The 27,866-nt window shown below is 42.2% G+C and overlaps 1 protein-coding gene across 1 annotated transcript; it reads left to right on the forward strand.

Moving 5' to 3' along the window:
* The first annotated feature begins 22,418 nt into the window (after positions 1-22,418).
* On the forward strand, positions 22,419-27,786 carry FABP6 (fatty acid binding protein 6). The gene is made up of 4 exons (XM_038414448.2): positions 22,419-22,566; positions 23,490-23,665; positions 25,754-25,843; positions 26,546-27,786. Exons 1-4 carry the CDS (start codon positions 22,500-22,502, stop codon positions 26,597-26,599), a joined length of 387 nt encoding a protein of 128 aa, XP_038270376.1. The 5' UTR covers positions 22,419-22,499; the 3' UTR covers positions 26,600-27,786.
* Positions 27,787-27,866: the final 80 nt, after the last annotated feature.

The following is a 27,866-nucleotide window of genomic DNA, read 5'->3' on the forward strand; positions in this document are numbered from 1 at the left end:
TCAGAGCAGCAAGAGCTCTCAGCCCCGCTGCCCGCACTGCCCGGCAGGGGTGGCAGGCCAGAGCACTGGCGGCCCAGTGTGCTGAGGCTGCGGGGGAGGGAGGACAGCGGGGGTGGAGCTGGGGGTGAGCCTCCCCGGCCAGGAGCTCAGGGGCCAGGCAGGATGGTCCCGCGGGCCAGATGTGGCCCGCGGGCCATAATTTGCCCACCTCTGATCTATACAGAAGTGCTACAGAGGTGTAGCTGCCGCTGTGTCGTTTCATGTGTAGGTGTTGGGGTGAATTCTGTTTTGCTACGGTTTCCGTTAGCCATCTTGAATTTGTGAAAGGACAACTAGTCCTCCATATCGAGAGCCCCTCCTTCATGCAGAGTTGGGGCCTCGTCCCTCAAAGAGCAGGAAAAGTAGGGACACGTGACAGCCTTAATCTGCCTGACAACAGCAGGCTACTTAAGGGTGGTGCAGCTGTCACTCAGGGCTGTCCTTCTCAGAGGCAGTCAGTCTCCCACATAACCAGCCAGCTGCTTAGGCCCAGCCAAACTAGGACTCATGAGAACCATTCAGGATCCATCTAGTTCCCCAGGACTTACCTGCATGCACCTCTATCAATACCTTAAAGCAATTGTCCACATACCACATGCAGGACGAAGAGAAACACAACCACTTACCTGAACTATATCCTGTGCTCCTGTTCCCGGTTTCCTGTCCCGTGGCCTGTGTTCCTTCTCCCTCTCATCATCCATACCTCTGCCGTCAAGATATGGTACTGTGACTACCCTTGTTGTTCTCAGTTTCCCCTAATGTTTGTAAGGGCTTTGAGGGATCTGGGCTTTACGCCCCTGACAATCTGTTAACATCCGAACCATTACTTACTGTTGTGTATGTTAGTTTTTTAGTTTGGGGTCCTTGCTTGTTATACCTGCTGTATAATAAACCTGTTCTGATTGCATCTTATCCTGCTTATGTTTTAATCACTACTAAATACCGTTGATGACGCAGATAGGGGGTAGAGCTTGCAGATAGCCCGAGACAGATTTAAACTAGATGGGCTGGTCAGAAGATGGGCTAACATAGGCATGCCCTCCTCTGCTTGTGGAAAGAAAGGAAAGAGCTTTGACCCAGTTTTAGCCTCTTCTCTCTCCAGCTCCCCATACTTGCCTACAAGTCTGGCATCTCTCACTCCCAAGCTGCAAGACCAGCAGTATTCTCCAGCGGGATTCCAGTTCTTTATGAACTCTGCTTACTGACCCCAGTCAGTGTGGCAAACCCAAGCTCCCCTGCAATAGCTGCTGCCTATAGAACAGTGCAGCCACCTACACACCTTTTAGGAGAAAGTGTAGTGAATGGTCCACTGTTCCTCTTTTTGAGGAGGCTGAAGAGGATGGAAAGCAAATCTTCTCTCTGACCCTTTGTCTGCCTTGATGCTGGTGGCAGGATGGGAGCATGCACAAATAATCCAAAAACTCTCCTTTGCAGGGGAAGCTGGAAACAAAGATGCAGCTACACACAGGGAGTGACAGAGAAGGTCTATTAAACGCCTCTGGCCATGGGAGCCTTGTCTATGCGAGAGCTACAACCAGTGGTGCTGCACCAGCTACAGCAATGGAAAGAAATTTTTGTAATTAAAAAAAAACCACCCCACAAATGTGGACAAGGCCTGAGAGTGTAAATCACTTGTAGAAAAACCACATTGTCCTACACAGGAAAAATGCAGATTACTTTCCCTGAATTCAACAACAGAAACCCCTGGATTCCCCTTTAGCTTTTGCTTGAAAATCCTATTGAGTGCTTAGGGTTACACATCACTCTCAATGCAAAGCTATTTGTATGACAAACAGAATGTCAATTGTTTCAAGGCCAGTGCTTGGAGATAGCAGTGATTTTAAAGGTTTGCATAACAATAGAGGTAGGGTATATGTGTGTGCTGAAACATTTTTGAGATTCCTTTCTTTTCTTTTTTGTTGTTGCTAGATTTACTTCTGTTTATGATTGTTTTGTATAATGAGATACAATAAATTATGGATTTAAAATTTCAGATTATAATAATACCATGTTCTCAAAGCATGGCCGTCCTGTATATAAGAAAGGGTTTTCAAAAGGTTTTGTAGTTGAAAAATAGCCTTTTTCTCTAAAAAGGAAACTTTTTGCAAAAATAAAATAAAATTTTTAAAAACTGACAGCACTGAAATTTTCAGTATTTTTGTGAAATTTTCCACAATATTTTAGCACAATTTTTAGTCAACATTTTTAGTCAAGTCATTTTCAAAACCACTATTTAAATTTTTCTCCTTCCAAAAACCTGAAGGTAAACAAAAATTTTCAAAAATGATTGAGATAAAACATTACAGTTTTTTAACCCTGCAAAATGGTAAGATTTGAAATGCTAACATTTTTGCACATTGGTTTTCCAGTTTTTGAAGAGTATTACTGTTCCTTCTATAGATAGAGGGACAAGGCAGAAAAGAAGAACCTATTGTTGTCACAGTTTCAGGATAACTGTACCCATATACAAAAAGAAAAGGAGTACTTGTGGCACCTTAGAGACTAACAAATTTATTTGAGCATAAGCTTTCGTGAGCTACAGTTTTTTTCCACTGAATGCATCCAATGAAGTGAGCTGTAGCTCACAAAAGCTTATGCTCAAATAAATTTGTTAGTCTCTAAGGTGCTACAAGTACTCCTTTTCTTTAAACATACTAAGACTCACCCATCAGTCTTATGGGGCCCCAGCATGCCAAAGTATTTCCAACCCTTCTGCAAGGATTGGGGGCCCCCCCTTGAACTGAAGGTCCTTTCTATTTGCTGGATCAGAAACAAGGCCCTTTGTCAGTTCAAGCTCAGCTTTTTATACCAAAAAGGCCTTTCTTTGCCTGAATCTTTGGCAAACTCATCCTGAACCAGCATATGCAACCCCCCCTCCCCCGGGGTAATAACCCCACACTGGTTTTCGTTCCTGTAGGAGAGGTGGTAACCCTCCCCCATGGAGTAGGACACAATCATACATAAACCAGTCATAAATTCAATGTAATGGTCCCCAAAGATACCACACAGGGTTATAATATTTCTCACAATTGTCTCCTTGTATCTTCCACCCAGGCAGGTGTCAAACTCATTCTGTGGATTAGGCCATTTTTATGATGGTTCATGCGCTCAGGTATAAATAGGGTCGCCAATTCTGGTTGGATGAATTCCTGGAGGTTCCATCACATGACATAATTTTTAATTAAAGATTAATCTTTAATTCCTGGAAACTCCAGGATGATCCTGGAGGGTTGGCAACCCTAGGTATTAAGGTAGGACTCTGTGTACCCCTCAGTGCAGAGTACCACTCCCATGTATGACAATGGGGCTCTTGCACAAAAATCAAGGACAGGAAAGGGCTATAACGGAGTAACTAAAGTCTGAATTATTGTCATTGTCTAATGCTTCTGTGTTTTGTCAGTAACACTTAGTGGGAAATATGCTCCTGTTTAGGAACACCTCTATTTCTGCCCTGTGTGTCCCTTCCTTTCCCATCCTCCTTTCTCTGTCCCACTTCTCCTTAGAGCATCTCCCAATCCCCCTCCCACAGACTTCATTCTCTGTTCTATCTGCTAAAATGATCAGAAACAAAATACTTAATGGTGACAAAGTGTCAACATTAGGCTTGAGAGAGCATGATCATAACAGTCCAGAGAGATGAACGGTGGGGGGAGTCAGGGTGAGTTTTCATGCCCCCTACAGCCTGTATGTTTCCAGACTAAAGGACTTGTCTATACATACACAGCTGCAGCAGCTCAGTGAAGATGGTACCTATGCCAACGGTAGCTACATTGATGGGAGAAGCCTTCTTGTTGACATAATGCTATTGACACCAGGAGTTCAGTCCGTATAACTGTGCCCCCTATGCCCCCAAGCAATTATACCAACGTAAGTCTGCAGTGTGGAACAAGCCTAAGGCATATAACATGGCATTGGTGTACACTGAGATCCCCTTTGGAAGGTTATCTTCACAACCACGAGGGCTGGAAATGCAAGGGCCTACACTTCCAGAGGTGCATTTGTCCTTGATGCAAATAACTAGCTTAACTTCCCTGTGCCTCAGTTTACAAATCTGCAGTGTGACATTGTGAGGCTTCATTAATTCATATTTTATAAAGGGCTTTGAGACCCTCAAATGAAAGGTGCTTTTGAATAACTATTAGATAATAATCCCTTGGTTATAGGTCGAGAACCCCTTCCTGAGATGTGACCCCAGAAAGAGGCTCTATAGAGCAAATCTCTGCAAGGATGCCCTTCCAAACATCTCTCCTATGTTATCCAACTAAGGAGGGTTACCAGTTTGGCCCCTCAAAACCTGGCAGATCCTTAGGCATCCATGGGAGGGCAGGTTATCTGTGTGGAGGCCTTGTGTCCCACTCAGAAGAAATCTCTGAGATGGGTGTGAGGCAGATTGCTTTTTGGTAAGGGAGCAATACAACATTATAAATAAATGTATTTAAATCAGAACTTCTGTTTTGACCTAACAAAACTGCAGCATTGTGCAAGGACAGACTTCAAATTCTTTTGGCTCACTTTAAACCCCAAGAGCCACAGCACTGTGGTACACATGGTAAAGTAAGTAACCTGCATCCACCTTACCAGAGGCAAATTCAGGCACAAGAGTGAAGCTGTGGGGAATTTGAATGTTGTTTGTTAACATGCAGAGTTATGGTTTTACCACTAGATGGCATGATTTCACTATAACACACATTCCTGGTCTGATTTTCAGAGCAGCTAGTCCTAAAGCCTTGGCCACCCTGAAAAAATCCCCCCCCAAATCCAAACTGGTTTTAAATCTGCTTCACAAGCTTTAAGTATACCACTTAGAAGGACAGTTCTGGCCAGGTGAGCTCCATCTATATGGGGCTCCAACCCATTTTAAAACCAGCTTGAATTCTGTGTGAATGTAGCCTGTGAAGATTAAGGGACAGATTTTCAAAAAAGCACAGCACTCATCTAGGCATCAAAATAAGTGGCCAGATTTTTAACAGAGCTCAGGATGTCAATGCTACTCCAGTACTGCCAAACCTGAGCACCCACATTTCATGAGATTGGCATAAAGTCAGGAGATTTTTAAAAAGGAATAAAGGTAGGGTGCTTTTTATCTGCTTTATTGGCATTACGGTGTGCTTGGGTCACATTTTCAAGCTTTTCTCTAAAACCATGATGGCTTAAAATCTTTTTTTTTTTTTTTAAACGAAAGCTGAGATTCTCATGCAGTTTCCTGATTCCAGCAGCAGCTTTAAGGAAAACATCACTTACCAGAAAACTTGCAATGAAATTGCAATACTTAGCAACACCTCTCACTTAGACCAGTTTAGCACCAGCATTGTTCCATTCACATCAATGGAGTTATTTCTGACTTACACCAGAGTAAATGAAAGCAGGATAAGTCTCTCTGAAGCAGTATGCCATGGACAAGACATACTGACAGTGATTAACAACATGAGCAGATAGCATTACCTTCTGGCTACTTAGGAAAAAGAAGAATTACATGTGGTGTATGTATTCTCCTCACAACAGAAGCACATGCAAACTCCCATTAAAGCTTGTGCACTGGGGGGCAAATATAAAGGAATTGGAGATAACATTTGCAATGATATGCATAAACACATAGCTTAAGAAAATGTTTAGAAGGAAAAAATATTTCCTTTGGCTCTACAACAGAACGAAATAGGAATAGATCACCTTTTGCATCACATATTTTCAAACTCTTTTCCCTCCTGAGTAATTTGTGTTGATATTTTATCATTATGTCCATAACGAAGTTATGCACCTGGAAATATGTTCTCTCTTGTCTGTTGTTGAGGTTTGTTGTCATTCCAAGGCAGAATTCTTTCTGCCTGGCTTCTCAAGCTAGCAAATGGCTTATTGCCACTAGCAGGTAGCTGTCTGTTTGACCCCCCACTTTGAATGAGCCATGGGCGGTGAGGGTAGTGCATGGCTCAGGAGAGAGTAAAGAATATGGTTCAGAAATAAGATATGGTGCAATCAAATGAAGTAGGGATAAATAGACAAATATTTTTAGATATGATAAAGCTGATTGTAAAAGAGAGATTACTTCAAATGAAGACTAACAAACATGATGTAAAACTTTAATATTCCTCCTTGATGGGATGCAGTAAAGTGCAATATAAAAAAAAACCTGCCACTCTACAGAAGTTAATACTGTACAGAGTTTATATGCACACATAAAACACCAGGCTCTCCAAATGCAATAGGTGTAGGTTACTATGCTTCACTGTAGAAAAGTCAGTGCAGATGCAGGGCAATATGTTCGAGAGACTGTTATATCTATGGGAAGGAGCGTTATCAAGCAATTAGAGCAGGTAGCTGTGCAGCCGGATTTCTGAGTGTTATTCTGGTCTGGGTAAATCACATAACCTGTATTTAAAATACAGAGCAATCCCTTTAATAATGAAGTGCTGGGGCAAAGCACTCTGGAAAGCATTATGTATATAAATACGTTATGTCAATTCATTCATACTGAACTCAGAGTGACCCTTACATCAGGGTGAGTTCCCCTTACATGCAGAGTGAAGAATAGGGCGTTTCCTTAGCTTCGTGTACTTGCTCCAGTAACTCTGGGTGACCTATTTGTAGAGATATTGAAAATGTATCCCAAACGATTTGAGCACATCCCAATGTAGAAATAGAACTGAATGAAATTCAGAATTTCCTTGCTGCAGAAAATTCTGCAATTTCAACGTTTGTTTTCATCCCGCAATGGGACAAAATTGAAAGTTCAAAATTTTCTACAAAATGGACAGTCTGAAATTTCATTTTGGAAATGTAAAAGTGTTTCATTTTGTATTGAATGAAAACACCGCAATATTCCTGAAAATGAAATGTTTTGGTTGGTTGAAATGATCCAGAATGCTTCCTTTTGAGCTACTTCAACATTAAACTGCATTCCTCCATAGCATGCTGTGCCAGTGATGGAGATGTGGGTGGTCATGCCTCACAGGTAGAGCAGGAGTCAGTAATCAAGAATCGGAGCTCAGAGACAGAAGCCAGATGGCAGAGCCAAGGGTCACAGCTGAAGTCAGAAATTGGAGCTAAGGCTCAGGACTAGGTTATCTAGGCAAGGCTAGGTTCAGGGCAGGAGCAAACCTAGGAACAGGCCGGTATAGGTGCTATCATAGCCATGGACAAATGCTTTGAGCAGCCACTAAACAACTGCTGCTGCTGCTGGCTGTAAGAGCCAGTCTGCTCCCCTTTCAAACCCAACAGCTAGTGCAGCCAGACAGCCTACTACTGGACATCTGTGCTCGTTAGGATGTCCAAGACAGGCTGTGCTGTAGGCCCTGATTCCTGACACATTGCCTTAAGGAAGTTGGCATTTGGGCTCCCACTCTCTTCTATGGGCAAGATCAGGTGCCAGGCTGGTAATCTTCAATCAAACTAGGTGATTTCAGTCAGGATTGTAAATCCTTGATTTCCCTCTGTGTACTCGTAGCCAGGAGGTAGTAATGCAAATAATAAACTTGAACACTAATAAAGAAAGGTAGAAGACCCATAACTTGTTCCTTATCATTTTTAAGACCTCTTAATTTGCAGTGTACACTGTAGTGTTGGGGGCTTTGGAAACAATTGTTGACTTTTATACAGCTGGTAGCATTTTTTGTTACATTTTAAAAAGCTGATTAGCATGACGCTCATGTGAGTAATATAGCTCCCCTTAATGGCATTCCTATAGCTAGAGCAAGTTAAAGCATGCTGTTATGTACTGGTCTTCCTGTTAATATAGTTAGTTCAAGAGTGGCTCTGTGTATATGTGCCTCTGTAGGGTACAGCATTTCTCCAAAAAAGCCTCAAGCTACCACAACACAACATCATGCAAAGTGAACCATCGGTGTTGCCTAGTATATTAGCTACAGCATAAATCTCTATGGTTATTTCACTGAAATGTTCTTTGCTGGAATGCTACTGTAGGGCACCACAACTGGTAGAGAGAATTAGCATTAATGTAATTAAAAGTGTGAGTGAATTTCATGCCCATGAAAATGCAGAACTCATGAGGCTGGCTTCAGGGAGGTGTTATACAACCAGGAAGGCCCCAATTCTGCTGCCACTGAAGTACATGCACTGTAATGGGGGCAGGCTTTGGGCCCAATGCATTACAATCCTGACCTGTAATTTATCCCACTACCCCAGTCCTAGGCCTCTCTCAGACATAGGCTACTGATCCAGTTGTGATAAATTTCTAGATGCATATTGCTGAAGAAAAGTGGGAATTAGAGAGACAGCACCAAGCACATCGCAACCAAGACTGAATTTGAATCTGCTAGATGTCTAGAGGTGGCGGACTAATCCTCTGAGGCTAGGGATTATGGAGTGCAGAGGCACCTAACAGTAGCTGAAGTGCAATGCATGCTAACCTAAGGGACTGTTCAGTTCCTGTGGTCATACTGTCTTTGTTCTTTTGGTGATAACTGAACCTTGCCAAAAGCCCAAGGCCTCACATCAGAAGTGTCTGAGCAAAACGAGATTACACTGAAGATTAACCTCCCTTTGTATCTGATTTATTCTGATGTATCAGCAAGTAACATTATACAGATATGATTAAGTAATAAAATCTTTACACCACATCACGTGTACTACAAAGATAAAGAGGAAAGGAGATTGCTACCATGCCTTATTTATGGCAGGAAGAATGGGTCAAAATGTGTTATCTTAAAGAATCTCATATGTTAACTTCATCTGATTTAGAATTTTGGCTATTTTCTCTTAGGAACCTCAGATGTTTTGGTATAACAGTTTGTGGAACAAAATAAAAATATCCAGAAGTTACATCTACTTTATTTGCTTGTACTAATAGATATCACTGTAGTTAAGGTTAAATTTTATCTTCTGTAATCTAGACAACCTTTTTCAGTTGTTATAATTCTATCAAACTAATTCCTTTTGGATTGAAAGGAATTATTAGTTATCAGTTCAAAGATTGATTTGTCAGAGCAATCTACATAACTTGATTTTTGGCTGCTCCTGTAACTCACATTTATCCTCCTATTGGGCATTTTCTGGTTACATTACTCAAAAATGGTGCGGGCTAGAAACTCTGCTTGTGCTGCAGTTCTCACTGAAACTTAACAATTAAGCTAAGGGCCCATTCCTGCTTTCCATGCACACCCAATACTTCCATTGGTTTGAATGGGTGTTTTGAGTGTTCAATGATTGCAGACTTGAGCCCCTACAGCCAATCCAATTCCCAAAGACGTCAAGAGGATTTATTTCTTTGATTTCAGGGGACTTGCACTGGGCCCTAAATTTGTACAAAATTGGATCAGGAGACCTAAAAAAATAGGCACATTATTAGTTCAACTTAGCAATACTCCTGCCTATCAATTCCAGAGACCTGTTTATATCTGGCAGTTACCAAGGGAACATTAGACTTTTTCTATTCTTTTGGTATAGTTAGACTGTTAAACATGCCTCCATTAACACTTCACTGCAAAGTGATTTTGCAACCCAGAGAAGGCTTTAAAGACCTTTAGCAACTTTGAGACACATCTAAACACTCTGATCCAGACTGTCCCCTCATTGGAACCTATCTCTGAGAGGGAGACGGTTAGAAACACCAGGAGGTTCCCTTAGTACAAGAGGCTTTGTCTACACTAGCACTGTTGTCAGTCAGAGGTGTGAAAAACCCACCCATGACTAACATAGGTTTCACTGACAAAAGCACCAGTGTGGATAGTACTACTGTCATACAATGGGGGTGGTTTAACTATTCTCCTGCCAGCATAGTGCGGCTACACAGGAGACCTTACAGCGGCGCAGCTGCAGCAGTAGAGCTGTGCCACTTTGTAGACGTAGCCAGAGCGTGGTAAGGAATGAGGCACATTTCCCTCTAACTCTCAGGGAACAAGCAGGGGCTTGGTTTCTTGGGAGATCTGTGCCCTGAGTCTCTTAATTGCCTCCCATTTCCTCCTAGCTTCCTTTGGACACATCCCACCCTTCAGAGAGCCACATCATGGAAGAGGATGGTAGGTAAGTAGACGCTGACCTTGTCATTATTAACTTACCCACAAAAATCCTGCAGAATTGGCAGAAGTATTTTGTTAAAATGCACAAACTTTGCACAAACCATAGCTCTTAGTAATTTAACCACATCACCCGATAATTACTTTTCTACCACTGATAAGTTTAGAATAATAAAAGCTAGCACTAAATTGATTCTTAATAAGGCAAAATTATAATGGGACTCCCATGAAATTACACATTACATTAACACCAAATGAGTTCATTCTGAATTCATTATGAATTAGTACTCTGAATACCAAAGGAATAAATAATCATTAACCATTGACTAGAAAGGGTTGTTGAACTGCATGATACAGTTGTATTAAGAATTTACAAGTCTTCCTGATCAGACTTCATGCTGAAAGAATAATTTAAGAGTAACTTTGTTTTCACTGGAGATTTCCCAATTTTATTCTGAATGTGTCCTCCTTTGTTCAATTACTTTTCAGTTCTAAAAGCACTTCAAAAAACAATCGCCCGTCCTTCTTCACTTACTAATGGAACAGCTTTTCTTTTCTTTTATCTTTATTCTGTCTCTGAGTGTCTCTAAGCTGGCTATAAAACACATCTGGAAGGTTAATAAACTCTTAAAACACAGGGTGAGACATTCAAGGGCAGGGTGACTCTGACATGAAAATAAGAATGTAAAGACGTTATTTTTATGACTTTGTGGCAAGTAAATTCTGAAAGTGAAGATATGCCAGGTCTTTGATTCACTTGCTGAAAGTTTTCTGAGTTCCCAATGGAATTTAGATTTTCAGCTGTTTTGAATATCATAGGAACTGTGTTGGAAACAGTGGAAACCAACTGCTTGCTTCATTTCTTTAGGCAGACTTCCACAGCAATAGTGACAGGTTTCTGTATGGTAGCTATGGTAGAGTGTTAGTCTGTAACAGCAAAAACAACAAGGAGTCCTTGTGGCACCTTAGAGACTAACAAATTTATTTGGGCATAAGCTTTCATGGGCTAAAACCCACTTGGTAAGGCAACTCCCATCTTTTCATATGCTGTGTACTTATACCTCTCTACTGTATTTTCCACTCCATGCATCTGATGAAGTGGGTTATAGCCCACAAAAGCTTATGCCCAAATAAATTTGTTAGTCTCTAAGCCCTGGTCTACACTAGGCATTGAGGTCGAATTTAGCAGCGTTAAAATTGATTTAACCCTGCACCTGTCCACATGACGAAGCCCTTTTTTTTGACTTAAAGGGCTCTTAAAATCTATTTCCTTACTCTACCCCCGACAAGGGGATTAGCGCTGAAATCGGTTTTGCTGGGTCGAATTTGGGGTACTGTGGACGCAATTAGACAGTATTCGCCTCCGGAAGCTATCCCAGCATGCTCCATTGTGACCGCTCTGGACAGCGCTCTCAACTCAAATGCGCTGACCAGGTAGACAGGAAAAGGCCCGTGAACTTTTGAATTTCAATTTCCTGTTTGGCCAGTGTGGCAAGCTGCAGGTGACCATGCAGAACTCATCAGCACAGGTGACCGTGATGGAGTCCCAGAATCGCAAAAGAGCTCCAGCATGGACCAAACGGGAGGTACGGGATCTGATCGCTGTATGGGGAGAGGAATCAGTGCCATCAGAACTACGTTCCAGTTTTCGAAATGCCAAAACATTTGTCAAAATCTCCCAGGGCATGAAGGACAGAGGCCATAACAGGGACCCGAAGCAGTGCCACGTGAAACTTAAGGAGCTGAGGAAAGCCTACCAGAAAACCAGAGAGGCGAACGGCCGCTCAGGGTCAGAGCCCCAAACATGCCGCTTCTATGATGAGCTGCATGCCATTTTAGGGGGTTCAGCCACCACTACCCCAGCCGTGTTCTTTGACTTCTTCAATGGAGATGGAGGCAACACGGAAGCAGGTTTTGTGGATGAGGAAGATGATGATGATGAGGTTGTAGATAGCTCACAGCAAACAAGCTGAGAAACCGGTTTTCCCTGACAGCCAGGAACTGTTTCTCACCCTGGATCTGGAGCCAGTACCCCCCGAACCCATCCAAGGCTGCCTCCCGGACCCACCAGGCAGAGAAGGGACCTCTGGGGAGTGTACCTTTTAAAATACTATACAAGGTTTAAAAGCCAGCATATTTAATGATTAATTTGCCCTGGCATTCATGGCTCTCCTGGATATACTCCCAAAGCCTTTGCAAAAGGTTTCTGGGGAGGGCAGCCTTATTCCATCCACCATGGTAGGACACTTTACCACTCCAGGCCAGTAGCACGTACTCGGGAATCATTGTAGAACAAAGCATTGCAGTGTACGTTTGCTGGCATTCAAACAACATCCGTTCTTTATCTCTCTGTGTTATCCTCAGGAGAATATCATCATTCATGGTCACCTGGTTGAAATAGGGTGCTTTTCTTAAGGGGACATTCAGAGGTGCCTGTTCCTGCTGGGCTGTTTGCCTATGGCTGATCAGAAATGTTCCCCGCTGTTACGCACATGGTGGGGGGAGGAAAAATGCGACCTTGTAACGAAAGCACATGTGCTATGTATGTAATGTTAACAGCAAGGTTTACCGTAAAGGAGTGTACCCATTGATCTATAAAATGGGTCTTTTTAAATACCACTGTCCCCCTTTTTTTTCCTCCACCAGCTGCATGTGTTTCAAGGATGACAGGATCTTCCCCTTTCCAGAGGCTAGCGAAGATTAGAAGGCGAAAAAAACGCACTCGTGATAAAATGTTCTCTGAGCTCATGCTGTCCTCTGACACTGACAGAGCACAGACGAATGCGTGGAGGCAGACAATGTCAGAGTGCAGGAAAGCACAAAATGACCGGGAGGAGAGGTGGCAGGCTGAAGAGAGTAAGTGGCGGGCTGAAGAGAGGGCTGAAGGTGAAAGGTGCCGGCAGCGTGATGAGAGGAGGCAGGATTCAATGCTGAGGCTGCTGGAGGATCAAAGTAATATGCTCCAGCGTATGGTTGAGCTGCAGGAAAGGCAGCAGGAGCACAGACCGCTGCTACAGCCCCTGTGTAACCAACCGTCCTCCTCCCCAAGTTCCATAGCCTCCTCACCCAGATGCCCAAGAACACGGTGGGGGGGCCTCCAGCCACCCAGCCACTCCACTCAAGAGGATTGCCCAAGCAACAGAAGGCTGGCATTCAATAAGTTTTAAACTTTTAAAGTGCTGTGTGGCCTTGTCCTTCCCTCCTCCACCACCCTCCTGGGCTACCCTGGTAATTATCCCCCTATTTGTGTGATGAATTAATAAAGAATGCATGAATGTGAAGCAACAATGACTTTATTGCCTCTGCAAGCAGTGATTGAAGGGAGGTGGAGAGGGTGGTTAGCTTACAGGGAAGTAGAGTGAACCAAGGGGCAGGGGGTTTCATCAAGCAACAAAAACAGAAACAAAAACAGAACTTTCACACTGTAGCCTGGCCAGTCATGAAGCTGGTTTTCAAAGCTTCTCTGATGCGCACCGCACCCTCCTTTGCTCTTCTAACCGCCCTGGTGTCTGGCTGTGCATAACCAGCAGCCAGGCGATTTGCCTCAATCTCCCACCTTGCCATAAACTTCTCCCCCTTACTCTCACAGATATTGTGGAGCGCACAGCAAGCAGTAATAACAGTGGGAATATTGGTTTCGCTGAGGTCTAACCGAGTCAGTAAACTGCACCAGCGCGCTTTTAAACATCCAAAGGCGCATTCTACCACCATTCTGCACTTGCTCAGCCTGTAGTTGAACAGCTCCTGACTACTCTCTAGGCTGCCTATGTATGGCTTCATGAGCCATGGCATTAAGGGGTAGGCTGGGTCCCGAAGGATAACTATAGGCATTTCAACATCCCCAACGGTTATTTTCTGGTCTGGGAGGAAAGTCCCTTCCTGCAGCTTTTGAAACAGACCAGAGTTCTTGAAGATGCGAGCATCCTGTGCCTTTCCCGGCCATCCCACATTGATGTTGGTGAAACGTCCCTTGAGATCCACCAGTGCTTGCATCACTATTGAAAAGTATCCCTTGTACTTGCTGGCTTGGTGCCAAGATAGGGATATAGGTTCCGTCTATGACCCCACCACAGTTAGGGAATCCCATTGCAGCAAAGCCATCCACTATGACCTGCACGTTTCCCAGGGTCACTACCCTTGATATCAGCAGATCTTTGATTGCGTTGGCTACTTGCATCACAGCAGCCCCCATAGTAGATTTGCCCACTTCAAATTGATTCTCGACTGACCGGTAGCTGTCTGGCATTGCAAGCTTCCACAAGGCTATTGCCACTCGCTTCTCAACTGTGAGGGCTGCTCTCATCTTGGTATTCTTGCACCTCAGGGCAAGAGAAAGCAAGTCACAAAGTTCCATGAAAGCGCCTTATGCATGCGAAAGTTTCGCAGCCACTGGGAATCGTCCCAGACCTGCAACACTATGCGGTCCTACCAGTTTGTGCTTGTTTCCCGGGCCCAGAATCGGCGTTCCACTGCATGAGCCTGCCCCATTCGCACCATGATGCCCACATTGCCAGGACCTGTGCTTTGAGAGAAGTCTGTGTCCATGTCCTCATCACTCGTCACTGCGCTGAAGTAGCCTACTCATCCGGTTTCGCTTTGCCAGGTTCTGGTGCTACATATACTGCTGGATAATGCATGTGGTTTTTAGTGTGCTCCTAATTGCAAAAGTGATCTGAGCAGGCTCCATGCTTGCCGGGGTATGGCGTCTGCACAGAAAAAAGGCGCGGAACGATTGTCTGCTGTTGCCCTGACGGAGGGAGTGGCGACTGATGACATGGCTTACAGGGAATTAAAATCAACAAAGGCGGTGGCTTTGCGAGAAACTGAATGGCCACCTCAAAGATAGAACTCAAAACCTCAAGGATAGAACTCAAAACTGGGTTTAGCAGGCCGTCGATTTTAGAGAGAGAGGAGAAAATGAATACAAAATAAATCTGGTCTATTTCTTGTTTTGAGCCACTTCATCTATCTTTATACATCATGCTGGCAGCAGACTGTGCAGTACGACCGCTAGCCATTGTCACCTCCTGGGTGCTCGGCAGAAGACGATGCAGTATGACTGCTGGCCATCATCTTCTGCTGGCTGCAGATTAAAAGAGAGTGCACTGCTGGTAGGACTCAATCGCCATGAGATGAAACAAGGGAAATGATCTGGCTGAGTCACTCCCATGTTTGCCCAGGCGTCCGGTTAAAAGAGCACCCAGGACTATGTCGACGACGGCTACCAGTCACACTACACTGTCTGCTGCCAAAAGGCAATAAACTGCTGCTGTGTAGCAATGCAGTACCACGTCCACCAGCACCCAGGAGACATATGGTGACGGTTAGCTGAGTGGGCTCCATGCTTGCCGTGGTATGGCGTCTGCACAGGTAACAAGAAAAAAGCGCAAAACGATTGTCTGCCCTTGCTTTTACGGAGGGAGGGAGGGAATGGGGGCTTGACGATATGTACCCAGAACCACCCGCGACAATGTTTTAGCCCTATCAGGCACTGGGATTTCTACCCAGAATTCAAATGGGCGGTGGAGACTGCGGGAACTGTGGGATAGCTACCCACAGTGCAAAGCTCCGGAAGTCAATGGTTGCCTCGGTACTGTGGACACACTCCACTGACTACATGCACTTAGAGCATTTGTGTAGGGACACACACACTCAACTGTATAAAAACGCTTTCTATAAAATGGACTTCTATAAATTCGACCTAATTTCGTAGACATACCCTAAAGTGCCACAAGGTCTCCTTGTTGTTTTTCCACAGCAATGTTACTTCTGAATTCCCACTCCCTGCATTGTCCACACAATTTCGAGTCAGATGCTTCCTTTCGATGACAAACTCAAGCATAATGCCTAGTCTTTCTGCAGAGCCCAACCTAGTCACACTTATGAAAATTTTAAAAAGCATAGGCCAAGATTTCCAGGTGAAATAAATTGCACGTCCACACACAGATCACCTAATTGATTAATCAAATCCACCCTGTGCAGAGAAACAGGGCCAGGCCTATCCATCACTTAAATCCCTTTTAAACCCCATTGGGCTCAATCCTACTTAAGCCTGGTGCTATCTGCACAGAGTGGATTTCAGACTGACACGTCCATGCATAACAGTATTTATAACTACATAACCAACTAGACTGCTAATTGGGCATGAGTGTCACCAGCCTCTGACTCACACATACAGATTAGGTACCTGCACATATAATTTAGGTTCATCTAATTATTCATGCTTCACATTAAAAATATGGGGCGAAATCCTCGCTCAGTTTAAGCCAGTTATAAAATTGCTATTGACTTCAGGATTTTACCCCTAATCCATAAAACATTTGATTAAATCCCCATGAAGTTGCCACATACTTCTCAATTGTCTTTCCTGTCATTGCTGACCCTCAAGGTATTTGATTAGTGTGTCAATTGAACTATTACTTTTAAACAAAGGCTCGTTCTACCTGATACTTAGTGATGTGATCATCCAATGTTGTGACATCATGATTACCAAGGGAACAACTGTCACTTTGGAAATATTCTCCACCTAGCTTACATGTGAGACAGGCAAAAAGCAACATCCTTCTGAGAGAATCACGAGTTTAACATGGCTCCTAACATCTTGGCCAGAGGAAGATGCTGTTTGACTCAGCTGGGAGGGTTGCTACCATTGGACAATGATGATCCCATATTGAGATTCAGCTTTTGTACCTTGCCCAATGCAAATATTCTATGCCAAATTAATTCCTGCCATCAATTCTTTGAAGTCAATGGTATTATACCTGATATGAATTTGACTCAGGGAGCGTGAATTCACAGAATGCAGGATTATGCTAATTGGTTCAATCTTCTCTGGTAGTTGGCCACCAGATGGCAGACCAGGGGTTCTCAAAGTGGGGGTCAGGATTCCTCACAGGGGGTCGTGAGCTGTCATCCTCCACCCCAAGCTCTGCTTTGCCTCCAGCAGTTATAATGGTGTTAAATATATTAAAAAGGGTTTTTAATTTATTAGGGGGGTTGCACTCAGAGGCTTGTTATGTGAAAGGGGTCACCAGTACAGAAGTTTGAGAACCACTGAACTACACCTCCTGGGCCTGTTAGAAAGATAGCTAAAGCCAAGGGCAAATGGAAAACAACAGCCAAATGCTGGAGACCAATCTTCAGCTCTTACAACAAGCCAACAAGTTGATAGAACATTTTGCCTAGCACCAGTCTCACAGATGATACAGAATGTCACTCTCCGTCCATAGAAGTCACTCTTATCTTTCCATTGGTTTAATAGCAAATTATAGGCATTTAATTCAATTGTAGTTGGATGGAGTTCTTACAATGTGAAAAAAGGACATTTTTATCAGGCTGTCCAGAGGCCTAGATTCCGATGACTGGGAGTGAAAACTGCCTACATGCCTGAATAAACAGCTACTTACATGCAGGGTAACTGATGTGTGCTTCAACAGAAGCAATAAAACATGAAAAAATGTTACTTTAATCAATATTTTTGACATCATGATTATTTCTGCATCTCTTGTGACGTTTAGTAGAGTGATTGCATGGGAGTATTGTTTAATCCCACTCCCACCATTATAGCTGCAGGTTCCAGTCCCAGTGCAGGTCTCTACCCTTAACTGTGTGTTCATCTCTACAATGGTGAAACTCCTTCCTGCACAGGCATACCAGAACAAACACTATGCAACACTGAAGTCCCACTAGTGGTCTTGAAGGTGGGGGAAATCAAGAGCATTGTATGCTGTCAAAATCTAAAATTGTTACCTGAAACGAAAGGGTTGGAAACGTGATGATGAATAAATGTAGCAATGGTGTGAGCATAGCTGCGATGCTGGCAGAGCAGGTGCCAGCTCACAGGGCTTAGACCTCCCTGAACACTGACAAATGCATAGGTGCAAACCTGTCTGGCTCACTTGTATGTTAGCATTGTTAAGATAGAGATTAGTTATAATTAGGGCTCTACCAAATTCATGGTCCATTTTGGTCAATTTCACAGTCACAGGATTTTAAAAATTTTAAATGTCATGATTTCAGCTATTTCAATCTGAAATTTCATGGTGTTGTAACTGTAGGGATCCTTACCCAAAAAGGAGTTGGGGGAGGGGGTCACAAGGTTATTATAGGGGGTTTTGCGGTACTGTTACCTTTACCTCTGTGCTACCTTCAGAGCTGGGCATCTGGAGAGCAGTGGCTTTTGGCCAGGCACCCAGCTCTGAAGGCAGCACCCCGTGAGCAGCAGCGCAGAAGTAAGTGTATGGTATTGTCACTCTTACTTCTGCTGCCAGGGTGCTGCCTTCAGAGCTGGGTGCCTGACCACCAGCCGCCATTCTCTGGCTACCCAGCTCTGAAGGCAGCACAGAAGTAAGAGTGGCAAAACCATAACCCCCCCTGCAACTTCCTTTTGGATCAGGACTCAACTCCCCCCCACCCCATTTGAGAAACACAGGTCTCTCCTGTGAAATCTGTCTAGTACAGGGTAAAAGCACACAGAAGACCAGATTTCATGGGGGGGAAGACAGGATTTCATGGTCCATGACACATTTTTCAGGGCTGTGAATTTGGTAGGGCCCTAGTTATAAGAAAGCGCTTAGTGTTTATACTTTATGAAATGCTTGTAGGATGTTGCATGTATTAATCTCACTTATTACATCTGTAACCCATGTTATTAGGTAACATTTAGTGTTTGCTCTAAAACTGTAAACCCGCACACTCGGGAGAGAAGCATTACCAAGTATGAAATACTAGTATACCACAAGAGATGTCATCTCTTCTCCAACAAAAGGTGGCCCATAGACACCCAACAAGCCAACGTGGAACATCAGTGGACAAAAGACTTTGTTGATTGCTCTTCCTGTACCCATCAAGCAGAGACCTTCACAAACACTCATCCGATCAGCTTGAGCTCTGGGGGAAGAGAACAAACTTCCCTTTCAAGAAGACATTGTTATCCCTATGCTGCATGGACTTCAGGGAGAGGACAAGATTTCTAAGCATAAGCAAAGGATCCCTCGCTCTTTAGCTTGGGTTATTATCCTAAAGGACATATGCAGCACATTACAGCAGCTTCTCATACTTTTTGAAACCTAAGACTGTACCTCATCAGTATGTGTTTGTTAACCTGCTTTAACCTTGTAAATAACTCATTTCTTTTCACTTGAATTAAAATCACACTTGATTGGTGAATCTAATTACAGAACATACAACCAGATTGGTGTTTGTGCCCTGATTTGCAACAGTCTGCCCTGAGGGTGGTAGTCATATTTGTGAGCTGCTCTAAACAGCTTGACAATAGCAGCATTGTATTAAGGGTCCTATGCCCTTTTAATCTAGCACTAAACAGGGGCATGACTTAGTATTTGGGAAAAGATTATTCTTAAATACAACTGCATTTATTTTGTTGCTCTGTAAAAATGAATAAAGATTTTAAAAAAGAAATGCAAGGACATACAATACAGTAAATCCTGCGCAGTTATGTGGATGTCAGCATTTTTATATAGCATACCAAGAGTTGAAGAAAGCTAATGATATAGTTTAAGTAGAAATAGTTACTCAAGGAAGTCATGTATCGGTTATCTTTCCCAGAAGTTTCCTAGACCTGCAGTGCTTTTTTTTATCTGTAGGTTGATCTGACTTCCAAGGTCCTTTATAGTATTACTACACTAGTGAGATTGCTCTCATAAGTTTTGTTCAAACAGAAAAAGTTCATGACTTGAGTTCATTTACCTCGCCCTTGGATCATCCAGGGGACACTTCCATCTAGAACATGCAAGATGGAGGTCTGAATGGTCAGCTGTGTCACTAAATTACATTGTAGAAACCAACTCTGGGACAGTCTCACTAATTGGATTTTTGGTGTGCAAGTTGACAAACCTGGTGGGGAAAGATACAGCTCCTGATCCATAACTATTTTCAAAATTTTTTTTCCATTTACAGAGCATACAAGACAAGACAAGAGCCTTTACTGAGGATTTTGCAACCAAGATGCTCTAGACAATAATTCAGAACATCACTGCGGCTAGTGCAAATTCCCTACATATCCGTTTGAAAGCAGCAGTTCCTCCAATGGTCTCATTGTCATTTTCCATCACATTAAGGCCTTGTTTACATCAAATAAATTTGATGCCCCTATGCTAGTGCAACCCCCTAGGTACTGGACTCAGGCGATTCGTGTTTGATCCTGGCCTCTGCCACCGGGCTGCTATATGAAACTTTGGCCCAATCACTTCACCTCTCTCTCTGCCTCTGTTGTACCAAAGCTAATTTCCTTAACATGGACTGGGCCTAAGAGTTGTGGCCCAGCTAGTAAAGAAAAGATCCTCTTCAGTGGTCTGATCCTGTGCAATGGACAACAAAGGGAACTTTGCCAAGGACTTCAGCCAGCTCAAAATCAGACCTGAAGTGTCAGAATTAAAATTACCCTAAACTGGGGCAGCAAACAGTTACACCCATCTCACAGAGCATTGTTCCTATTTATTTTGTACTAGAAGGGCAAGGGGAGCCCTGGTTCTGAAGCAGAGCTTCCCAATTACTTCCCTGAACCCTGTGTGAGCAGGCCTTACAAATGACAGGGAAGCATCCAATCACTGAGTTTTGAATGCTAGCCACAGAATGTGGAGAAAATTCACAGAGAAGTACATAGACCTCTTCCCTTTCTCATACAGAGACAATTTTTTTTTTAAATTACCCTCAGACAACAGATGACAGCTTTTGTGATGACAAGCACTCTAGCAGCCTGTCATTTCCCAGCACGGTGCACTTTGAAGCTGAGTGCATAGTGAGGGGAAGTGCGTGTGGAAGAATATCTAAAATACGTATTTGATTTTTTTAAATTCTGTTTATACCACTCATGTTCACTTTCTGCATCTATTCTAGTAAATTAATTTACCAGTAGGAACATCCACCGAAGCAACCAATTTTAAATGAGACTTCAACTTGAAAAGTCACATTTCCATCTGAAAGTTTTGTACCTTCCATTGTTATGAGTAATACTTAACATTACTCTCCATCAGACTTCAGAGAAGGAAATAGGTTGTTTCTTGTTTGATCATCGAAGTTTCCAACTAAAAGGCTTGATTATCTGCAGTGTAGATAGTTATTGCATGTTCTATATTCCACTTGATGTCTGTAATTCATGAAGAACAAGGCAGAATGTGAGACCCCTCTCTCACAGGCACTGAAGAGGACAATTTTGTCCTCAAATGGTACAAACCCTTACAATACAAATAGCAAATATATTTAAGGAATAGGACCTGATCCACAAGGCCTTACATTAACCAAACATCTTAAAAGACTAATGTATATTTTCTGCCACTGGCAAATTAGAATTTGTGAATTACTTGGGGTAATAGAAGGTTATGGTTTGTCAAATTATTGTATTGTAGCACTATTGCCAACTCTTTCAATTTTAAAACCAACCTCATATTTGATATTTTTCTTAAAGCTTCAGCTCCTAGAGTTATGACATTATAATGTTTTGGGTTTTTTTGTTTTTTTAAATCTAGCCTACAGGTTTGGGGAGCAAAGTGAGAAAACATGATTTAGAGTGCAACCTAAAAGCTCTGGAACCAGAAGGTAAATAATAAGAGCCCAAGCCTTACTTTTTACATTCTCATTTTACATTCTCATTACATTTACATTACATACATTGAGGAGACCTGCCTCATGATTTCTGAATGCTTGAGGTGGCATTACAGTTGTCCAGCCAGGATCAAACCTTGCCCTGGCTGGACAGAGCCTCAAAAGGGGAGCAGCAGCATTGCCGGCTATATCTTCTGCTCCTGGGATGCTGCCAGTCAGGGCTGGATTCTAGGAGGAAGGCTTAGGGGATGAGGGAGAGGTAGCCCCCTGAGATAGCAGGCATCTCTCACTGCAGCATGCACTCTAATGGGACAAGATTTTGGGGAACAAACATTTATAATTCCTTCTCCTTGGCAGAATCCATGCTACTAAAGAGTCAATAATAAGCATTTTTCTTCTTAGGATTTTGCAGCCCCTCATACAGGCATACTGTATTATCATCCCTTTTTACAAAGAGGGAACTCATAACAAAGAAATCAAGTGATTTGCTTATGGACACACACTGAATCAGAAGCTGTCAAAATCGGACATTTTACAAATACATCATCTGCAAAATAACTAGTTTATTTCAAACAAATTAATTTGCGGTTCTCTTTTTTAAAATAAATTCCAGCAGCAAGGGTCAGCACTTGCACTTGAAAAAAAACAAACAAAAAAAAAACCAACTGATCCTTACAGCCGTATAAACCAAGGACAAGGAGTCATCATAGAATTATAAACAGGCACTTCCATGAAGGTCAATAACACCCAGGCTAGTGACTCAGAGACACTATTTCACTCAGAAGGGTGTGGTGGACTGGTGGAATGATCAGGGGATGGGGTTGAGTAGCTTGGGAAGGTTTATAAAGTGAGAGCTTTGAGCCTATTTGCACCCAGCCAAGCTTCTTCATCGCAACAGCTGCTCCAGTGCGCTAGCCACATCTCTAAGGTAGCATGGCTTTCACGGGCAGATATGAAGTGGAAAGTGAAGACAACTATGATGCCTTTGTGAAGTGTATTGGTGAGTATATACTGGAGATTTTTCTCAATGAATCTTAATGAGTTTTAATAAACTACTAAATAAACAATGCAAAGGTTTGAGGCTTGCTCCTGCCAGGTGCTGAGGGTGTTTGATACCTATCAGAAAGTGCTGAGCACGTTATCTGCTAGCCCGTAGCTGGCAAGGGGGTTATACCTTCATTGATTCATTTTCTTCCATGCAGCTTTCAATCACATCTTCCGAACAACATCTACAGCAAATGTCAGGCCTGCTCCTGCTAACGTCTTCCTGAGTTTAGTGGGAGCAGAATCAGGCCCAAAGGTACCTGAAATACAATGAATTAGGGACCCCAATATTCAATCCTTGCGCTCCACTTGTGCTGGTACAAACTCGTGACTATTCTCTACAGGAGTAGGTGCCTGAGTGAACACTAACTCCGTATGAACTTTTAAAAAGCCAAAGCCGGTGCAGGCACCTGTAAAATCCATGTAGGAAACTAGGTTTTGAGAGTGTAAATGTTCTAATTCATGCAAGTGTTCAACTCTTTAAATGGCATATGCAAATATTAGAATGTAATAAGTGTTTTTTTCCTACTTAGTACAGAAAAAACTTTGTGCACATGTAACACTGTGTACACACATGAATAGACTAGATAGATACAACTGAAAAATTTACACACCCGCCACCCTCCCGACCATGGACACTTTCCCAACAATCTTTCACAGCTCTTGAGCTGCATCTAGCTAGAGGGTTGAGGTCTCACTGCTTCCAAAGTGTGCTTCCAACATTTTGAACTACAACACCAATGTAAAAGTGTGGGGATTCATGTAATCAGTCATGAATTTCTCAATAGAGGAAACCCCACACAATTGTTTGGCTTAAATACAAAAGAAAATATGATTGCTGGGATACTGGATTTTAAAAAGTGTGTTTCCATTGGGTAGGTATCCCCAGTGATATCATTGAAAAGGGAAGGAATTTCAAGGTTGTCACAGAAGTGGCACAGAATGAAAATGACTTCGTCTGGACCCAGATCTACCCAACAGGCCAGTCCATGACCAACAAATTCACCATTGGCAAGGAAGCAGACATGGAGACAATGGGAGGTAAAAAGTTCAAGGTAAATTAATTTAGTCCTATGGTTTAATGTTGTTTCAGTAGTAACTTAGTTACCAAGTCTATTCCATTCCATAATTTAGGGGACAAATGTCCATAGCATCTGGTACCCCATCTGAGGGATTTTGTCAGTGCCTAGTCCTGACATATATGAAGAGATGCCCTGTATTGTTTTTAATCTACCCATTATATTTTTGAACATAAATCTATTTATAAATATGCCCATAGAATCGTCTAAATCTCTTGATTTTCAGGCCAATGGGTAGACAGTTCAAAGAGTTTAGTAAGGACTTGAACATTAATCACCACATAAAAAAAAAACAGGGAAAAAAGGGTAGAATGACAGCCCCTAAAGGGCCCCAGAAGATGTTGTGCCTCCAGCAGGTACACTGGCCGACACCCCACCCATAATGGGAGTTCATTACTTTTTGCCTTCTGTGCCAGATTCCCTTCAGTGACTGGTGTAGAGAGTGGGGAAAAGTCACATCCTCCTTTCCACAACGTAGTGCTGACAAAACGCTAGCTCTGTGGAGGCAGGATTTTAAAGCAAACCTTCCCCCTGCAGTTTTTGTAGCACAATTATCAGATGTGAAATGGACAAGTGTTTCATTGTTCCATCTGAATGCAAAACATTTTTTAAAATGGCTTTCATGATGAAATAGATTTTTTTTAAGTGTCATAGCTAATAAAACCCAGATAACTGTTAAACACCATTTTGTATTTATATTTTGGATTTTTTAACCTGACTTCTCTTAAGTTGACCAGTCTGTCCTTGACAGACTTGGCTGACTACATAAAGTCACACACAGAGCACCAGGACTCCCATTGTGCTTGGGCCTTGACCCATGCAGGGGTTCTCTCATTTCCTCCTTTATAAATCCATGCAACCTGGCCCTATATATTCTAATAGATTTTACTATATGTAGACTGCTAATATAATAATGATTCTTTCTACTTCCCATCAAAATTTACAAGAGGCATGAAGCAAGCCTCACATTTCTTAGATATGAGGAAGGATGGCCTGGTCTTCCAGGCACTGCCTAGAGACTCAGAAGACAGATTTAATATCTGGCTTTGCCACAATCTTCCTAAATGACCAGGAACAAATCACTTGCTCTATTCTCCATCTATAAAATGGGGATAATATTTCCCTATCTCAGAGAGGTGTTGAAAGAATAAACTCATATCTGAGCATCTCAAAAATAATGAAGTAAGTAACTAGATAGAAGCATTATTCATTTTTAACAATGGGAAAGCCAACCATCACATGGGGAAATGTGACCACCCTGGGACCCGAACCCATAATTCCCAATTGCTAGACTGGTTTGTCAATCATAACATTGTTTCCTCTACATTCTGACTAGAGTTGTGCAAAAAGCCAACAATTCTGGCTTTACAAAACCCTTGAGACCTAACATACGTACAATTACAAGGAGAGTTACTTTCATATACTGCAAACTTTTCATCCAAAATTCTAATGTTACAAATTCTACCCTTCCCCTTTCTCTATACCAGAGACACTTTAACATGTGGATCCTTTTGGGCTGCCAAAGATTCAAGTTGGGCAGTTAAGACAAAAAATGGTTCTCACGTGATAAATGCTTCCTTCAATATAACACAATGCAAACCTGACAGGGGGTTTCCCTCCCGTCTGTCAAAGTCAGCTCATTTTTTACCTTGAAAAATCACTATTTTTCTAATTATGACTGACTGGTGTTATGTTATTTTTGCCTTACAAGCTTGGACAAACCTAGTTATCTGTAAGAGACCAACACTATGAGGACTGGCTACGAAAAGAGTACTCTGCAGCCCTTCTGTCTCTGGATATACTGTTTCCCTTTAGTAACTGGCCCAAAGAGAAGATATGTTACTTGCTACTACTACTAGCTAGATCTACTTTAGCTTAAGCTGTAAGAACTTATATTTAGGAGCTAAAGTACTAGGATTCTGGTCTTGTTAGTGTCTGAGAATATATAATAGTGCTGTAGCACAAGGGTTCGCTCACATCGTATTTTTTTTTTAAGAGGCTGTTGAAAAGCAGTCATGCATGATAAAATCCAAGAAGACAATGATAAACAAATTTCCGTTACAGGCAACTGTTAAAATGGAAGGTGGGAAAATAGTTGCTGATTTCCCTAACTACCATCATACTGCAGAGATTGCTGGAGGAAAACTAGTAGAGGTAAGTCTCTAACCATCCTCTAGAGGCACTCCATGAAATGTAAAGGAACATTACCTGGTAAATTGCAGCACAGAACATTATCTTTACAAAAATTAAGGGACCACGATTAACGTTTCCATTACATTTTTTTTTTAAAGGCAGGATTTTAAAACAAACCTTTTCCCTGCAGTTTTTGTAGCATAATTATCAGATGTGAAATGGACAAGTATTTCATTGTTCCATCTGAATGCAAAACATTTTTTAAAATGACTTTCATGATGAATTAGATTTTTTAAGTGTCATAGCTAATAAAACCCAGATAACTGTTAAACACCATTTTGTATTTATATTTTGGATTTTTTTAACCTGACTTCTCTCAAGTTGACCAGTCTGTCCCTGACTGACTTAGCTGACTACTTAAAGTACATATACTTCAAGAATTTGAAATAGAAACAACACTTACTGAAGTCTTCTATAATAGTGAAACTTTCTAGGGTTGAATCCCTTAAAACATATTTTTATGTGAGATAGTTGCTATGTAAAATGTATTTCTATAGAGTATCCCATGATTAATATTAATAATTAATAAGTGTTAATTTAATTTTGGGGACCAAATCTTTTACCAGCCAGGGGCATACTCCAAGCTCTAACAAGTCTTTTCTATAAGTAACTCTGCAGTTCTAGTTACCATGTTCAGAGTTTTTGGTTTGTTCTTTATTCCAGATCTCTACAGCTGGCGGTGTAACCTACAAAAGAATCAGCAAAAAGCTGGCTTAAGAAGAATTCATCTTCCAGTGCACTGAGAAATGAATATCAAGACAATCAATAAATCAGTTTTAGAAACTCCATCTCTTTCTGTATCTCTATTACAAACAAATGAGGGAACGGTTGTTTCAAAGACAGACAACTTCAATGTTAATATTTTTATCCTTTGTGTAACTGAGGGTTCCTGGCACACACCCCTAGTCAAAAACATGAGATTTAAATCAAAGCGCTAATACGTGACTGCTCTGCAGTCTAATTCTTTCAGGATTCATTTTGTGCGTGGCCTAGGTTAGTGGTGTCTATAACCATTTGATAGTTTTCTTATCTGGCCTCTGACTAGGCATGATAGGCAGTACTCTGTTCAAAACAGCTATCATGGTAAGAACAGGGGAAAGGGGTTTACCTTTGTGTATGGCTAAACAGCAGGAATTTTACATCATTGAAAAGCTACATTTGTGCATCCGATATCAAGCCCTTCAGTATCAAAGAAGGTATTTTGGTTATATGTGTGGCAGTGATAATCTGCTAGCATTGCTACCATGGTTACATTATTGTTACCCCTCTTTATCTAAGTGGTTAGCCACTACTTGTGAGGGTTTTTTGGAGGATGTTTAGATTCCCTCCCAGATCTTTTCTACTTGGCTTACACAGAACACCTTGTCCAGTTTTGCTCAGGTGCATTATTACCTCTTCTGATTCCAAGACTGAAGTACACCTTTGTTAGAAAAGATGCTGAACTTTAAACTGGTGAAACAGGAGTCAGATCTGAAAGCTGTGCATGGTCTTCTACTGCTTACAACAAATTGATTTTTCTGATCCACAAGCTTCTGGTTGAAATTCAGCTTTCCCAATCATATTGTTACACGATGGCAGGGCATTGATATTTCCTACCCCTCTCACCAAGGATGCTCCTCCATATCCTCACTATACTCCACCTCCAGACTGCAGGCCTGATTTTTTGAAAGTAGCTCAGTTTCTGAGCACGACTATCTGTCAACAATAGGGACACAAATCACCATCACAATTTCTTAAGGCTGAGGGGGTCAGCCCTCTTGTGTAGGTCCCCTGGAGCATTCACTCAGACACTCTGCCAGCTGTACAAAGTGTTACTTAATTTAATAGATTGCTGTATGAAAACTTGTAACACTGCTGTAAACCCCTGTGGAAAGTCCTTCTCCAGCCCATGAATAATTATTTCAGTTTTTAGGCATTTCAACATCAACTAGCTATTAACTTGCACAGGGAAACAAAAAAGTTCAAGGTCATATGATCCACACAC

The sequence above is a fragment of the Dermochelys coriacea genome, chromosome 8 (assembly GCF_009764565.3).
Source record: "Dermochelys coriacea isolate rDerCor1 chromosome 8, rDerCor1.pri.v4, whole genome shotgun sequence".
Classification (NCBI taxonomy): Eukaryota; Metazoa; Chordata; order Testudines; family Dermochelyidae; genus Dermochelys; species Dermochelys coriacea.